General features: G+C 34.5%; 1 protein-coding gene across 1 annotated transcript; it reads right to left on the bottom strand.

Annotated features, from left to right (window-relative positions):
* Window positions 1-3,117: 3,117 nt before the first annotated feature.
* LOC100372977 (zinc transporter Slc39a7-like) lies at window positions 3,118-18,981 on the bottom strand. Its single transcript, XM_006818722.3, has 3 exons — window positions 17,902-18,981; window positions 11,802-12,019; window positions 3,118-6,027 (listed from the first exon to the last, which is right to left on the bottom strand). Exons 1-3 carry the CDS (start codon window positions 18,959-18,961, stop codon window positions 5,776-5,778), a joined length of 1,530 nt encoding a protein of 509 aa, XP_006818785.3. The 5' UTR covers window positions 18,962-18,981; the 3' UTR covers window positions 3,118-5,775.
* Between the last annotated feature and the right edge of the window lie 352 nt (window positions 18,982-19,333).

The following is a 19,333-nucleotide window of genomic DNA, read 5'->3' as shown; positions in this document are numbered from 1 at the left end:
AAGTCTGCCCTCTTGAAAAATGACCACAATAACTGCAAATATTTGTTACAGCGCCAGCTACGATGACACTGTGCATGTGTGTAAAATGGCTCGTGAAACTAAGCGAAGTGAACGGAGACTGCGTCAATAAAGTACAAAAACCTTCACATTTTAATCGTTGATGAGAACAGATATCATCAACTTTTCGTGTTTTTTTTTTCGCCGGGCACAAAATAAACCACAAACGCTATCGCGTTAGACAGATCAGAATTGGGGAATTGAATGACGTCATAGTTTTACTTTATCGCACGATAATATAAATCTTTATTCACTGGGTCAAAAGCGAACTCGTTTCAATCCCCAAACTTAAAGCGGGAGGGTCGTCGCCTGCGCACGCGCGGGAATTGAGTCCCAAGTAGACGCTTGTTTGTAAACAATGACACGCTATGGACATCTGACGCATGCGCAGGTGACGACCCTCCCGCTTTAATTAAATTCGAATCCCCCATAGCGTCGCCTCATACATTATCTCATCATAGAACCTTCTCCTTAACCAATATGGCATTGTGTGGGATTCGTTATTATTTAAATCATTGATTAATGAGCAATGACGTATTAACGATTATCATAAACAGTACAGAAATATTGAAAACAGAAGTGTGGATTCTGTAAAAAGCTGAAAATCTACTGGAATCATAGCAACAGTTGATTGGTTTCAGTGAACTAGCTAGCACAAGTAGTTCGATGTCATGTCTAGTTGTTGAATTGTGAAATAATGTGCTATGGTAACGCGATTTGCGCAATGTATTTTAATTAATTTAATAGAGTAATTAGACAATAATTAGTTTATCATCACATGTATCGCCACAACACTGAACACTGCGGCCTTCTTTATTCTAAACTGGCGCCGAGGGGGGGGGGTGCTCACCTAGAATTTGGTGGGAGCTATTTGCGGACAGTTGAAAACTGAACAGCGTTGAGTGCGCGTTTTGGCTCAAAAATTTGCCAAGCAATTGCCTAAATTTTCCTAAAATGGCTTGATCATGAACAGCGGTGTATATCCCCATACTTCAACTATAGAAGTACCCCGGGGGTGACGCTAATTAACAGAGTTTTGTTTAAACCTGTAATTTCTGAGATATCAGTGAAGCTTAAAAGTCTCAAATAATTATGCAAATTAGATAATTAATATTCACATTATTCTCTCAGAGCAGCTATGTTCCAAATTTCATTGGAATACTGTAAAGGGGGTAATTATTCACCGGGTTTAAATTTAGCTTATTTCGCTGACTGGAAAAATGCGCTAAATTAAAATACAGTGAATATGTAAAAATTAGCATAGAACACATTATCTTAATGATGAAACCGTGAATTTAAAACCCACTGAATATGCCTGAAATGGTAATCAGTGAAATTTAAACCCAGTGAAAATTAGTCATTTTACAGTATGTTGAGTGATTCTTGTGATATCAGAGAAACAGCCGAAAATTATATCTCTACTAATTATGCAATCAATATGGCCAGATTTCAGCTCAAAACCAATCAGGTCTTTGTGATCATCATTTTAAAAAAATAACCAAGTTTCATTGACATCTGATGATTCGTTCTAGAGATACATGTATCAGTGAAATACAGACACTGATTATTATGCAAATTTTGTAATTGATATGCAGAAATTTGAACCAAAGACTAAACAGGTATGCAGATTGTCCTAAACCAAGTAGTTTCATTAAAGTATTTCCAAATAGTTCTTGAAAAATCAATCGAACAAACACAGGCCAGAAACAGGTTCATGTCAACTTTAAATGCTAGCAATATAATAAAGTTGGAAGGTATATTCATAGAAAACTAACCAAGAAAGAGACAAACTGTTGGATAAGATAGCCCCGGCTGGTATATATATGTTATACCAAAAATACTCTCTAAAATTTGATCGAAAATATGATCACCAAATCTCATATAAGTCCACCTAATCTACATACATACCAAGTATCAAAGCAATCAGACTGGGTATTTTCAAAGGAAAACTGATATCATTTTCTACCAAAAGATAAAATAATCGAATAAAACTGATACATCCGTGGTATCTAATATCAAAGCTAATAGTAGTATAGTAGGCTGGTAGTTTTCAGGAATAAGTTAATATCATTTTTTACCAAAACTAATAACAATTTTCTCTAAAAATAAAGAGGTGATTCATGTAAAATCTCATATAGGTGTCAATTGGGATAAATGTATTGAAAAGACATTTGCTCCGATGCTAAATAACTATACTATGTTATATACATGTTTAATACATTATATGTAACTTTGTGTTACATTTTATAATATAGTTCAGGTGAATGACTTTTAGATCAAATCATATTTTATGTTTTAAGTAAAATATGTACTTCGTATAGTGAGTGCTGATATCTGGATGTATGTTTTAAATTAGTATGAAATCTCTTTAATGAATTATATATTTCAAAAACAACTATTTCTTTAATGTATTTCCAGCGTAAAAGATTAAGGAACAACTGTTTTCTGTTAAGGTTGTTCATAAATGTATTTTATTTATACGTTTGTAAATGTGTATATGATTAGAAATTACTTCTCAGCCTATTGTATTATTTGTAGTTTATTGAAACTCAGGCAGAGTATTCCCAGGGAATCAAGGAGATTTATTGCCAGTGACCTAGTTTACAAGACAGGTACATGTCTATTGCCTTAGGGACCAGGGAAGAATTTGAATGCACTCAATTCAGTGACAAGTCCTGAAATTGCAACAGACCTTTTCCTCAAAACCTCGTTATTTTCACACAAGACAAAAGCAAATTGAACTTTGGCAAATTTTTATACTCATAAATGATATACCCAAGTTTTAAACTGATTTGACTTGAGTTATTCTTCATATATTAAAAACTATTAACGACGACGACGACGACAATGCTGACACACATCCGCTAAATAACTGAGAAATAATGGGTGTAGCATGTTCATTTGCTTGGTAACCATGGCATCGGTGATTTGTTACTAAGTCTTATAATGAGAAATACTATGGAAAAACATTGTGACACCAACTGGGATGCACAACTAGAATAAATACTTTAAATACACACCGACTGTTCATAATATTGATAAGAAATGTTACAACTACTGTTTGCCACATTGTTTTGAATTTTATTGTCTTATGACACACCTAAAAATACAAAGATGCACGACCTTCAAGGTCAAAAAGCATACAGACAAAAGAATTGAATATCAGGAGCAATGAACTGAATTTGAATAATACAAGAACGGATACAAGAAAAATACAATCTAGTAAATTACAGTATACATATAACAGACCAATGAGTTAGAATAAATGTAACTTACACAGTAGATGCACTTATATGTAGCGGCAAATGAAATGTACAACATACACCCATCAACTTTATGCACAACTTTCATTTGCATACAAATATGAAATAATGTCAGTTGTATACCACAAAACACTGTGCATTTGTGGTAGTGCTCCCATAATGCAAGTGTCCGTGCCAAGAAAGATGATGCATTCACATGTCAGTCGTGTCATAATGCGAGTCATACTTAATTCACAAGTCAATGATAGAGGCCACACACACGTGTCAGTCGTACAATATTGCAGCCTGCCTTCATGCTAGGGAAGCAATAAAGCACATCAGTGATGTTGTAATGCAGATCATCATACTGGCAAGCGAGGTCATCTTATTTTTGTGATGCCGAAAAATGGGTGACTATGTCAGTTACCTTTGATGCAGAACACCCCAACATCAGTGATGTCTTAAAACAGGTCACCATCTTAGTTGTGCAAAAACGCAGGTCACCCATAGTGTGGTGTCACAATACAGGTTGCATGACATGTCACCATCTCAGTAGGTTTTTTTCGTAGTTTGACCAAAGAATTGTCAGATTTATTGAAAATAATAGTTTAGAATTGAACCTTAGTGCACTTAGTATACATTTCAAATACACTTCATTTTATGAAACATGAGAATCAAATTGCACCTCCCCTCTAATCAGATCATGCAACAAATATGCCTTATATTCAGTAAAATAGACATTGAACTATGATTTGTTTTAACAAATCAACATAATTTTGGAATGAAAAGAATACACAAGAAAAACATCACAATTTCTTATTTTTCATAAACAATAATTACAAAGATTCTTCAGACTTTATCAAAACAATTTTGTTTGACTCAACAAATGAACTAAAACAGAAATATGAGCTATAGTAAAGATATACGTCAGCTTCCTTCATTTGTTTCTACACATCGCTAAGGAATATAAATTTTCGATGGCGAAGCAGTGAAACTGACGTAAGAAGGTGGATTATAATAAAGATAACTAGAGATAAATGTACTGAATTGTAATTACAATGCGCACTGTGAAAATTGTATAAACTTATGGTTGACAAAAACAAAATATACGATTAAATACATATTTGAAAAGTATATTGGTCAAAAAAATTCATAAAAAAAATAACGGGGGTATATATGTTTTGATGATTATGATAACAAAAATTAGTAAAGCATAATAGAGAACTATGGCAACCATAACGCTATGGTCAATATATAGTAAACCATTTTTTATATTTGTGATTAGATACTCCAAGTGTATTCACAAGTACGTAACTGATTAATTTCTTATGATTCTAATGAATCTGAGTAGCATTTCAAAACAATTACATTATTATTATAGCTTCAACATAAGTTTTGTGCCAAGAAAAAAAAGACATTATTTTCAATTCTTTGATAAAAATTACATAAAAATAGATGATAGATGAAAAGAGGCTGGCTAACATTAGAAAATCACTACAGGGAAAGTGTGAATGAGAAAAGATTTTTTCTCTCAGGAAAAGGAAATACATATCCATATCACTTCAAAGTACATATTTACTAGACATGTTGCCAGCCCATGAAAGAAAAGCGATTTTTCTTCCTTTGCTTTTTTCCCATTAACAGATTATTTTAAATGTAATACAGTAGTGTTTGTAGCCAAGAATCTATTCAGCATTCCACTCACTATACCACACTCCACTAATGCCTAAGTATGACGGAGCCAGTAGCTATCTAATTGATTGTTTTAAAATGCAGTTAACATGAACAATGTCAATCATTTTAAGATCGCATAATTATTGAGAATTTTCAGATACTACTCTTTAACTGACCAATGAACAAAGAGCATTTGAAATCCCATAGTGGGAGACACTGACATAAATCTGAATAAGTAATGAGATATTACTAGCACTGTAGCTAGGCATTATGAGCGGGACACCACATAAATCCTATGATATATTGTTAGCTGAGTGCAATCTAAGTGAAAACAAATGAAGTTAAAGGCTCTGGTTGCTTGCAATATTTGTTTATGGCTGCTGGAGTACATGCCTTAAGCTACATCTGACCAACTACCTATAAAAATCGACTTCAAGTCTCACGGATCATCGGCCAATCAAAACTTGAGTTTCAGGAAACTTTAATTTTAGTAAGACATGCACTTCTAACAGAGCAAATTGGTCAAATACAGTTAAAGGTATTACAGTAGCATCAATAAATTAAATCTTGATATCTGAAAAGTTTAGATATGTTCAAAAGTAGCTGCTTTTTCACTTTAAAAAAGTACTACACTTGACAGCAAATTTATTTGAAAATGGGACACAAGAAAAATAAATAAACAGATTTATTTCTTTTTTCCTGAATTCACAAGCAGCCTATAAAACGTGCGAGACTCCACACAAGTCATAAATATTTGACTTACAAAATATAATTTTTTTTGGATGGCAATGAACGGTGTCGTCTACTCCATTTTCGCTATAACTACCATCAAACCCACACCAATGAGCATTGCTGTGATTTCTTTGAAAGACTGCCAAGGTTTCGTATCTGCTAGAAGTTCTGGGATGACTGCGACGGTAGCAATGTAAATGAAACCCCCTGCTGTAAATGGTAGGATCCATAATGTTGCAGTATCACCACTGCCTTCTGCCAAAAGCCCACATATACAGCCACTGAGGGCGCCAACTGCTGTTACCAACTGCAGCAACATTGCCTGTTGGGGGGTAAACAGAAATGAGAAATTGTAAAATGACAGCAATGTTATATATGGGGGTTGAACAGGAACGTGACATTAGATTACAGGAACGTGACATTAGATTACAGGAACGTGACATTAGATTACAGGAACGTGACATTAGATTACATAGTCCCTGACTTCTCTAGTGTTGTAAGAAATATATAAAGTTTGAACATAAACAACCATCTTGTATTGGAACATGAATTAAATAGACGTGCATATGTATTCAAAGAAGCATGATGTATGTGTGCAAGTTTGAATGTCATCGTTTCATGTCTAAGATATAGGTGAACACACATGTACAGACGCATTAATACTAATAATGACAGGAGTGTTGAAATACGAAAATTGAATAATAACACCAATATTTTCATTCTCTTCAGGCTTTTAGCTGCATGTTTTGACTTCACAAAATTGCCATGGAAACAATGAGATTTATTGTAGTTTTACATGTTCATGTCAACTTGTTAATTTAGCAGATTTTCACTCACCCACAAAAACAGCAAATTTATATAAACCTTATGAATAATTAATGCATTTACAGTAAGCCGTACTAGAAGGTACAATTCGGAAACAATGAATAGTAATGTCCCTAATCCAAGTAATGATACATGTATCAATAAAAATACTAGCTGTAATTTAAGTGGAAAAAATATGAACAAACTTATATAACACAGCTTATACAAGACAAAAGTCAGTAAAAAAATTATTAACGCTGGTTTCAATGAAAACAAGTCATTGAAAATGACACAGTCCCCATTAAATTTTTGAAAGTTCTCTTTGTGCTTGTCATATTAAAGCGGAGGGGTTGTCGCGAGCGTGTCCTTGAAACTTGAGTTCCAAGTGGCGTATACAACAGATTGTTTATTTACATCAAAACACGTGTTCCGTGTAGTAGTAATATGGCCAAAAATAAAAACAGCTGTTATTACGCCATCTTTGATCTGATTATGAAACACACTGATATGTATAATGTATGTGCCAAATACGAATGAAAATGGTACATAAATTGTGGAAAAATAGTAAGGCCAAAAAGTCAGATGTCTGTCAATCGGCCATCCTTGACCAGATTTTGAAACACATTGTCATGGACATGCATCCTAACATGTATAAAGTACATGTATGTGCTAAATTTGAATGAAAACTGACAGAGCAGGTCCAAGATACTGCATAAAAAAAAAGATGCCTGCCAGTCGACCATCTTTGATCCAATTGGAAAATAAATCGCCATGGACATGTATCCTAACATGTATGATCTATGTACTAAATTTAAATAAAAACTGACAAAGCATGACCAAAATACGACATTTTCAAAAAACAAGATGGCTGCCAGTCGGCCATTTTAAATCAAATCGGTAAACCAGTGCATGTGCATATGTCCCACATAAAGTACTAGGTACATGCAATGAATGAACGGAATCGGTCCAAGGGATTCTGAGATATGACTCCGGACGAACGCACAGATGCACGGACGCACAGAGACCGAATTATAAGTCCCCATTTTCGGGGACTAATAAAGAAGGAAAGATATCACCAATATTTAATTATATTTAATTTTGTCTGTGTATTAATCTAAATTTTTCCTCACAAAATATTATGTGAACTGTATAAAAGTTTATGAATGCCGTTTATCGTTGACAAGTTGATTTCAACCACCGTCTGTGTTTTCAGACAGACACTTTATATTCTGTCTGGTTTTGAAAACCTCATGCCCCACGTTGCAAAGAAGCTTGTCTGTGTTTTCTTTCCTGTAATTCATTCCATTGTATTCTCTAACATAAACAACGCACTAGTGGTGTTTATTTCACCTCATATACAAAGTAGGCATTATATAAACGACGTGGATGGAGCTTACAGTGCCGGCAAATTTGAAAATTCAACGCTTATGAAACCCATTTTTCCGGCAAAAGTAAATGGTCTAGCTGTCAAATTCACTACTATTTTTATTTATGGCTTCCCTGAACATTCATGGTGACACTCGCGTTTGAAAAATAGAAACTATAATGCAATGAATCACTGTTTCTCGTGTTTTTGTGGAGATCTTAGTCATCATTGTGGCTGTGGGTGAGGGCGAATAATAAACTCTGCCCGCGCAAGTTTATATACCATGTCGGTTTTTGAGCAGAGTACAGAAGCTATCTCTCATCAGTAGACTCATTTGCAGCCTGAACATAGCATTGTTTCCCCACCCACTCCTTCTATGCTAACATTTTTTTTTAGGCTTCATACAATGTATTTTTAGATCCTTTATAGTAGTGTATTATAGACATTTCTCTTTAAATGTACTTTGTATTCTCCCATCAGGAGAAAGTTCTGTTCTCATTCAGTTTGCTTTGTTTGCCAATTAACTTGCATATTAAAGCAGTGTTCTTCCCAGGAATTTAAACCACTGTGGCGGCCTAATTTGCATATCATTTGCATATCATTTACATAATAATGGAAATTGACCAAAGCACATTTACACCCACACAATAAACAACATATATTTTTAAAAACAAAGTGGCAGATATTTATTTGCTTCACACAGTGTTATAAACACTTTTATTTTGGGCACTTTTGTAATATTAATGAGCTCCGTCACAGGGAAAATATTTTTTTTTAGAGTCAAAATATTACGTTTCACAATTTAGAAGAGTTTGAATTTAAAAATGAAACATTCTCGAAATGCAAATGCTGCAGACTAAAAAGAAACAAATAAATTGTAAAAGGTTAAATGAAACTCATTTGAAACGTTTGAGCCAGGATTATGTTCACCACTTTCATGATCTTATTTACTACAAAATTCTCCTTCAAAAAATCGACCATGTAGTTATTTGGCGGATTGTTGGTTATTATTCCGACCATCAGCTTCTAACGTTTACATTTACAGTAAATGAACGAACAAATAACACTTCCAAACGATCAAAGTTACGACGTGACATAACTTACTTCGCGATGTTATACACCGGTTATACATGTACCAATAATTCTTCTTACTCGGTCATGATGCCATGCAAAAATTAAAGACTTCTTTTTTTTATATGAAAAAAACATAAAATTTGAACTAATTTTATCGGGAGAAATTATTTTTGATCACTCGATCACTTCAGTGAAAAACACAGACCCGCCATGATAGTTATGACGCATTAGTTGACTGGCATGTGTCCTTTGACCCGGTGGGTCAAAAAAGCCATTTACCAATCAAAATGCCGCATGGTATTGCCGGTAGAACCCGAAGTTTTCCGAATGATCGTGATCATAAAAATCAAAGAAAGCTTAGAAAGAACTCCCATGTGCTGAGAGTATTGGAGACACATTAAATATAATTTGAAATTACTTAGCTGAAAACTAGTTATGCAAATCAGAAAATTAACATGAACAGATTTGATTGTAAAACTAATGAGGTCTGCGCAATGTAACAAAAACTCTATGTACCAAGTTTAATTGAAATGTGATTAGAACCAACAAATTATGAATTATTATGCTAATTAGGGAAATAATATGAACAGAGTTTTACCCCAAACTAATTAGGTTTGTACATTGTCCTAGAGCATCTTTGTACTAAGTTTCATTAAAATGGAAATTAGTACTTTAGATATCAGTGTGAAAGCTTAAAATTGGTTAATTATGCAAATTGGGTAATTAATATGTACAGATTTTAACCCACAATTATCCAGGTCTGTCTATTGTCCTACAGCATCCATGTATAAACATTCATTGATATGTGATGATTAGTACCTGAGATATCAGTGTGAAAGTTGGAAATTGGTTAATTATGCAAATTAGGTGATTAATATGCACAAATATTTACCAAAATCTAATTGGGTCTCTGCATAATTCTAGATTCATTGAAATGTGATGATTAGTACTTTAGATATCAGTAGAAAAGCTGAAAATTTATTATGCAAATTAGGTAATTAATATGCACAATTATTTACCCTGAAACTAATCAGGTCTCTGCATAGTCCTAAAGGATCTATGTACCAAGTTTCATTGAAATGCGATGATTAGTACTTGAGATACCCGTGGAAAAGCTGAAAATTAACTAATTATGCAAATTAGGTGATTAATATGCACAAATATTTATCCGAAACAATCAATCTCTGCATAGTCCTTGAGTATGTAAGTACCAAGTTTCATTGAAATGTAATGCTCACTACTTATATCCAAATTAATTAATTATGCAAATTAGGTAATTATATGTACTGATATTACCATAAAAACTATCAGGTCTGTGCAGTGTCATATGACATCTATGTACCAAGTTACATTGAAATGTGATGATTAGTACTTGAGATATCAGTGGAAAAACAGAAAATTGACTAATCATTATGCAAATTAGGTAATTAGTATCTACGGATTATTACCAAAAACTAATTAAAACCTAGCATTAGTTCAGAGCATCTATGTACCAAGTTTCATCAAAATCCAATGAGTGGTTGTTTAGATATCAGTGGAACAGTCATGGAACCACTAAAAAATAGCTAATTATCATGCAAATTAGGTAATTAATATGCACGGATTTTTACCAAAAAACTACTCAAATCTGCGCATATGTTCAGAGCATCTATGTACCAAGTTTCATTAAAATCCAATGAGTGGTTCTTTAGATATCAGTGGAACAGTCATAGAACAGCTAAAAATTAGCTAATTATCATGCAAATTAGGTAATTAACGAGCATGGATTTTTACCAAAACCTAATCAAATCTGCGCATTGGCCCAGAGCATCTATGCACCAGGTTTCATCAAAAACCGATGTATGGTTCTTGAGATAGCAGTGGAACAGTCGGACACACATACACACACACACACACACACCCACACCCACACACATACACACACACGCATACAGACACACATACAGACACACATACAGACACACATACAGACACACTAACTGCAAAGACTCCCATTTTGTGCTTCGCACATGGGAGTCAATTACATTGCGGAAGTAAAGCGATGTCGTAGCACGATGTGTTGGTATGAATTTCAGATGAAAACTGCATGATGGTTTTCGAAAGAGGTGATTAGAAATTTTTAAAAGGTAAAAAAAAGTATTGAAAGAAGAGTTTTTACATAATTCACGATGATAACAGTTCAAATGTATTTTACCCAATAACGCAATAAACACGTTGTTTTTTTCTTGAGTAGCGTAAACTGATCGTGAACTCCGATTTGCCCATGTTATATCGGGTGGAATTGATTTTGAAAGAATTTTAGCTTTCAAACTAAAGACTGCGTCTATCGTCAGAAAGTATTTACTTACAAACAAAGAGGTGCTAATTTTACAAAATTGACTTGTATTGTTCAAAGCCGCTACCACATCACGCGACTATGTCTATTGTTTACAAATTATTTTCCACGACTCGCAGGATTTGTGTCGGTCGGTACGCAAGCATAATAACAATATGACAATAGTCGGAAGCGTTTCCGCGGTGGTCGCTAATTTCGAGTGCCGGTCAGGCCGACCAGCGTGACGAGATCCCCCAATGAAAAGAAGCACTGTGGCGGTCTTGCTAATCACCGTGGCGGTGTCAGACCGGTGTGGCGGCAAATCGAAGCACTGTGGCGGGACCGCCACGCTGTTTACATCCTGGGGAGAACACTGTTAAAAGAACTTATACTGAGTGTACTAAAGAAACTCCTGTGCACATAGTCTCACTTATTTACTATTAATTATGTGATCATTTAACAAATATTAATATGGCTTTAATGCATCAAAAATAATGAAATTTGTAGGGATGCTTTTTAAAGAGCGATGTATACTCACCTTTTTCTTTGTACATCCTGACTGCACCAATATGGCAAAGTCGCCAATCTCATGCGGTACTTCGTGCAAAAGAATCGTTATGGTAGTAATTACGCCTATAGTTCTTCCCATCAAGAAAGAAGCACCGATAGCCAATCCATCGGTGAAATTATGAGTGAAGTCGGCAGCAAGGTTCAAATACCCGGCAACTTTGATGTCGCTTTCTTCTTCAGCATTCTCTGTGAGAAAACAAAATACAACATGCAAGTCAGAACATAGATAACAATATGCATAAGTTAAGGATTAAGAAATCAAATACTTGGGTACAGCCTGGTGACTGGCTGTATGTAGTCTATTCTCTGGGGTGGAGCTACGTCACTAGCACATGCACCACTGTACTATGTATTTTTATGGGCTGTGTGCGGTCGAAGAGCTGAAAATGGCACAAACTCAACTTTGACTTTGAGGTAATTCTGAGCAACCAAATTATATACATGTACCGTATGTGTATGAGGTGTAGCTAAGGGTTGTAGTCTTGTTACAAAGTCCACTCAAGATGTTTACTTATAAAATATTGAAGCAGTCAGACTAGCCGTTGTCAAGAAGAAGTTGAAAATACACTGTAGCGCTTTTTACCAAAAAATATATAAACAAATATTAGAGATTTAAAGATCTATCCAAGGTACATACACAATGTGTATCAAAGCAAGCAGACTTGCTGTTTTCAAGAAGAAGTTGAAAATGTAAAGTTGATGACTAAATCGACAGCAGAGCTAAAAAGTTGCTGCAGGACATGGGAAACTAGATGCCAGACAACAATGGACAATTATACTGTGGAATACTTTATTTTCGCTGGAATTAATTTTCGCTGAAAAGGCTTTTTGGGCGTTTTGTATGGAATTTATTTTCACTGATTTTTGATGAGTTTAATGTGAAATATAGGAAAAAAAGTATATTCGCTGGATTTTATTTTCACGGAATCATTCCTTCAGCGAAAATAGCGAAAATAAATTCCAAGCGAAAATAAAGTATTCAACAGTATTACCAACAGCTCTGTCTGTCATCTTAGGTGACATTGGATTTAAAAAAAGTGGTATTTCAACATTTAAAGTGAACAGGTTGTGACCAAAACCAGCCTACGAAATACAAGTGACTAGTTGCAAAGATGAACTGCAAAGAGAAATTGTTTTCATCATGCATACATGTATGTTCACTTTATATACAGTACAATCAGAGCATAACTTAAGTACAAAGCTGAATGACTATCAGCTACCATTGCCATTTTATAAGAATTCACAATCGCGGTTTTAAAAGACAGCTGAGTGAAGTTTAAGCCAGCACAAAGCTAGATAAATGTTACGTTTTGTCCAGACTGTACACTAAGCTGTTTTAAGCACTTTTGTCATGAACATTAGCCGTTTCCGGACTAGTGATACAATCCTATCAATGCACCCCCTAGCTGATGGGAAAGAAATCTTGTACTTCCTACTTTTCCACAATCCACCGTCCCTCAAGGGGATGGTGCACAATCTAAGCTTAAGCTCTTAAGGAGATTTGCTGTATTAAGAAAGACAAAAGGTTCCAGATCCGAAAAGAGTTGCAACAAAGGATATACATTTTGACGATCTACATGCGCTGCATTTCGAGGGTTTCGTCACCAGAGGGCAGGATTTATAGCGACATCTATGTAAATAAACCATCCGGTTGGTTGTCAGTAATCCTAATCCTTGGTGATGTATCGCCCGCCGGAGGGGGGGGGGGGCACTCGACTTAGATAACACAGAAATCAAAAATGACTTACAGTGCCATATTGGGTGAGGATTCAATTCTATGCGAGATAGTGTCGCAGACAAGCATTTTATGGTGGTGCTGTGATTCGTTCGTTATTGTTGTGATATACCATTAGAACATGTTAGAGGTGTTTAATTAGTGGTGATTAACCTCTATTTTACTTGGCTCAATTCACATCTAAAACTCAGCTAGTGTATACATTGTAGCATGAAATATCACTATTATGCAAATGAGGTAATGTGCTCTACAAAGAAACCTACATACATACAAACACATGCTTTGAGCACCATATTTTTGCTGCAGAAATTTTGGTGCAAAAAATTGCAAATTTACGATTTTTTAGACAATTTTTGCATTAATTTTTGGACCAAATGAACTTATTTTTTTTATTGGATACATATCATGATCACTGTTTTTGTAAAAAAAAATATGGAAAAAATATATTTTTTGAATGATAACAAAAGTTGACTTTGGCTTGATGTGAAGTGATTCAAAATAATATGCTGATCAAACACAACAGAATAATATATAATATATATATAATATATAGTTAAGATGCAACAATATGGGCAATGGAATATTGTAATATCTAAAATGAAGTGATCAAATCGGTCCACAAAAGCTTCAATTAAATATGATTAAAAATTCATCATCTCTGGAATGAGTGGTAAAATTAAACAGTAATATTGATTGTAAATGAGAAAATAATGCTTGAAAATTTAAAAATAAATGAATATAATGAAACATATGGCACAGTGCTATCATATGAAACCAATATAAAGACTACTATTAGAATGAACATATGGGAAGGCACACAGGAGTGCAGTTTTTATTCATGGTCCTTAATAGACATTTTATTACTTTGATAAAAAATTGAATATTCTTTCTTAATTTCCATTTAAAATTATAAATATTGTCTGAACTAATTTCAGAAAACCTGTTGATGTTGGGAAAATCATTAATCATATTTGGTTGAACAAAAATCACATTTTCCCAAAATATTGTAAATACTTTCATGTCTTGATGTACATCACATAAACAATAAATAAATGACTTAACCAAATATCAATATTTCCAAAATTAGTTTGGATGCTGTTTACACAAAGAAGGATAAATTGTTTGTTCGGTTTGTTCATTTTTAACTGAAATGCACGTGCTGCACAGAAATAAACAAGCATGTTGGGCTGATCTTGCATATGATCATAGGCTGACGATTTAGCCAGGACAAGGCATTCCGAGTGTACTTTGTTTGTGAATCAACCAGCGTATATAGATATACATACATGTATATGGTGTACGTACATTTATTGGTATTCTATTCACCTGTCAATTTAAAAAAAAATAACCATGACAACCACCGGTAATTGATTATGTGTTTTAAAATATGAATTTAAAAAAACATGTAGAGACTGGCAGGTTATATATAAAGCCACCAAAATAAAATTGCAACTATTGAATTTATAACATTTAATGGGACAAACTAACATTGTACATGGTAAACATGTCAAATTTATTAATTTTATCAAATTTATAAATATTCCAAATAGAGCAAAATTATTTAAAACAATATTTTCAAATTATAATTTCCCAAAAATCAAATCTAGTGGATATGCCCAAAATGTTACAAAATAAGTGTTTTCACAGAAAAATAATGGTCAGACATTTCCATCTAAGTTCAGAGATCAAAATTGGTGGTTGACCAGTTACATATGTAGCTGAGACACACTTTTTTTAATTGGCAATTTAATTTTAAAACTGGTTGCCCATTTGAACAACCTTATTAGTAAAAATAAATTCCAGTTACAAATAAGCATTTGATATGGCTCCCATGCAACAACAAAGCATGTAAAATACATTGTTTTGTTTATGTAATTACAGCAGCTGTTTCCCACTCATACAAAATGTATAAAACCAACATGGCTGTACATGATAGAGATGCACTTAAAATGACGTGATTAACGTTAATTAATGCCATCTCCATGTGTTAGAATTCAGGAACAATTTATGTGTTGTGAAAAAACAAAACACGATATTACAACTCTTTGCACAAAAAGCCAACTTTTGGTACTATTCACAAAATAAATCTGCATAATTTATTCCATTTTTAAAAGGGAGAAGATGTTTCCCTAAACTTTAGGTGAAAACTTCATTGAATTAAAATGAATACTTAAATTCAAGGACTACTGCTGTATCATACAATATATTTCGAGCGTAGCTTAACATTTCAGTACAACTGTTTATATTATATGAATCAGAGACAAGACAACTTTAGATATATGTATATTATAAGTGTATTTGATGGCTTGCAAATTAAAAAAAAATTAAAAATATTGCAGAAAGAAAAATGTAAAAATGTAACAACCAGCTGTTAGAAAAACAGTGAATAGTCTCTAAAGTAGGTACTCATACTGAACTGTCACAAGTTTAAATTTTGACCCACTTTATCTAGCGTGTATGAAAAAAAATATAAGCTGATATAATACTTTAAATAACTGGATATTTCTACTACTAGATTACCAAAAGCTCTGCTACTGAAAGCTTAAAATTTTGTTGATTTAGCATTTCAGGCATATTCAATGGGTTTTAATGGGTATATACTGGGTTTTAATTTAGCGCATTTTCCAGTCAGCAAAGTATACAAAATTAAAACCTAGTGAATATGTAACCCTTTTACAGTAATAAACTTTGATAATTCTGCAGTTTCAGTTTCTGACATGTATGTGGACAGCATATGCATTTCCAATTGAAGGAAAGTGAGAAAAGCACCCCTATCTACTCGACTTTTATATAGATGGGGTAATATTCCTCTCATCATGACTAATTATAAAACAATGCAATTAGGGCTCTATTATAGGAATAATGACTTATATGTTCATTTCAACTAAGGGACGACGTCAAAAGATCGATGTTGGATAAAAACTTATTTCCTTTAGTTTGGGGGTGGGGGGTTTTAACCTCAAAAAGTTTCCATCCTACAAAAACGATTTTATTTTTTAATGAAGTCAAAAAAATCTTGGAGTATTTGTAGTTCGTTTTTTTTCTATCCAATCACGGACAGAAATAACCGAAAAGGGAAAAAAAAACAGAAAAATGGTTTGGTTTGAGTGTAAATCTGTGCGTCAAATGAGGTGCATTTGTAAAATCTTTTTACACCCACCCGACAACCAACGTCTATGCAATACTACTGTCCGATTATCAATTTGTATTTAATGGTGAATGTAGTCTGACGCCATGACCAATATTTATCAATTAAGTTTCAGTAGGGGGTAGGGGGGTTTTGGAAAAAAACTAAAGGAATTAAGTTTTTTATCCGACATCGATCTTTTGACGTCGTCCCCAATATAACCTAATCAATTAACATTAAATGAAACATAGTGCAACAGATTGGGTATTGTTATTTAAATTACCCATGTTACTGGGGAAACCATGTCTTATCTCATCTGAATTTAACTCATTTTTCTTTTTTTATCACACACTATCACCTTTCTCAATAATAAAAAAAATGCATTATTTTTACCAAATTACAGAAAAAAACAAAAAAAATTTTGGCAGGACAAATTACGGTTTTTAAAATACGTGTCTGTGGATTAGTATAAAGCATGTGGCATGAGGAAGGGCTGTTTATAATTCTCTCCCATTCAATCCAAACGTGTCTAACTGCTCACCCATGTGAATGATACAGAACTAAAACAAATGGCACTGATGATGTGTCAATGTAAAATGCACTGCTAGAGCATTATAATTTCAGAACTTTCTTGTTGCCATACTGCAATTTGTTGTATGGAGGTAGGAGAATCATAATTTACTAAATAGGGTCAAATACACATGTATTGACATAACATATGGTGCAGTTGAAAACTAAATAAAAGTTATTTTATATATATATTGCTCATTACACCAAAAAATGTCATTTACGTGTGTATTAATATTTTATTACTCACTTAACTATGCAAGTTTTCTAAAAAATGTAACTCATTGGAAGCATATTTTTTTCATTATTGGGTTATGTAGTGTATATGTACTTCTAACAGAAGATATTTTTTTTGTATGTATGTACTGTGAAACACAGTTACATAAGAGATAAATTTCTGTGGAATTCAAGAGTGTGGGAAAAGCTTAAAATATGTAGCATTGAAGATTTCACTGGAGTCATTATGAAAGAAGGTCACAGTGACTTTCACTAAATCTTTGCAACTGCTCCAGAATTATAAAATAGTGCACTTTTCTTGTAGCGGTTCACTGTTCACTGTCAAAGCTGTATTTTTTGCAAAGGAAAAAGAAAAAAAACACATCCAATATTACATCAGATAATTAAAAAAAAAATGTTTACCTGTTATCTTATCAACTACTTCTTTCTTGTCTTCATCACTATCTGTTTTTTTTCTCTGACGCATATCTGAAGTTGAGTCTTTTTTCTGTGCATCATCTGAATCTTTACGCTCTTCTTGCTGTGCTGCATGACTGTGACCATGAGAATGGCTGTGCCCATGTCCCCCCTTTACATAACGTACAAACTTCTCAACCATGAGAAAGGCAATGATTCCTGTCAAAACCCATAGACCAACATTCATGTCATGGGAATGATCATGCCCTGCACCATCGTGGGAATGTCCATGTGCTGCATCAGTTTCTGAATCCCCGGTGTGAGAGTGAGGTGATATAGCATGTGGGATGAGATGAAGAAAGGCATCTCCTAGCAACCCACCGGATGCAAAGCTCAAGAGAATTTTGAGAAGTGATTCGTGTTCCGCAGTATTGCTCTGAATTGGGATGAAGAACAGAATGAAGAATGGAGCAGCACTGATTAAAACAGTTGAACCGAGAGCTTCTAGCCACATAGTAAACGTGTCTCCTTTCTTGTTGTTTCCTGCTTTACTTGGCATTGGTATTTCGTCACGTAGTTTGCCATGCGAGTGTCCGCGGTGTCCATCACTGTCATGCGAGTGTCCGTGGTGTGTATTACTGCCATGCGAGTGTCCGTGGTTGTCTGCACTGCCATGCGAGTGCCCGTGGTGGTCTTCACTGCCGTGTGAGTGTCCGTGGTGGTCTTCACTGCCATGTGAGTGTCCGTGGTGGTCTTCACTGTCGTGTCCGTGCCCGTGATGATTAGTATGATCATGAGGCTCCGCTCCGCCGTGGCTGTGTCCATGCTGTTCTTGAGCAGCACGACTGTATCGCGACTTCGCTGCGGCTATGTCGTCTTGGCTGTGTCCGTGATCGTGGATATGATCATGGCCATGATCATGACTGTGACCGTGTCCGTGGGAATGTTCGCTTCCGTGATCATGGCCGTGCCCACAAACCTCGGGAAACCTAAGGAAACACAGCACAACTGTCAGACTGAGCAAAAACACAATTGTACGGTACGCCGCCATGTTTGGAAATGCCATTCAAAGATACGTGGCCAATAACCTGTGGAACCCCTAACCTGATCCAAAATGTATATGTCATGAGGCGCCGTGGTCATGTGACCATGTCTCAACTCGTTGAGCTAAGGAGTTGAGTTGTATGCCGCCTTTTTCTATCAAATAAAACACATAGACTTGACTTGAACACAAGTCGTCCAATTTGTTGTTTTTTTTGTGTGTTTTTTTGCAAGTACGATTTTTTTTTGGAAAATTCAAAAATCGTTATTTTTACAAATGCGATTTCAAAATAAAAGCATCATGGGAAATATACGTTAGCCGTCAGAATATCTTAATAGTTCGTGACAACCAACAGTCCATACAAAATGATGTATAGGTAACAGAACAACATTTTAA

Source organism: Saccoglossus kowalevskii, chromosome 17 (genome assembly GCF_978046115.1).
Source record: "Saccoglossus kowalevskii chromosome 17, keSacKowa6.1, whole genome shotgun sequence".
Classification (NCBI taxonomy): Eukaryota; Metazoa; Hemichordata; class Enteropneusta; family Harrimaniidae; genus Saccoglossus; species Saccoglossus kowalevskii.
This window is presented reverse-complemented; position numbering and strand designations above follow the sequence as displayed.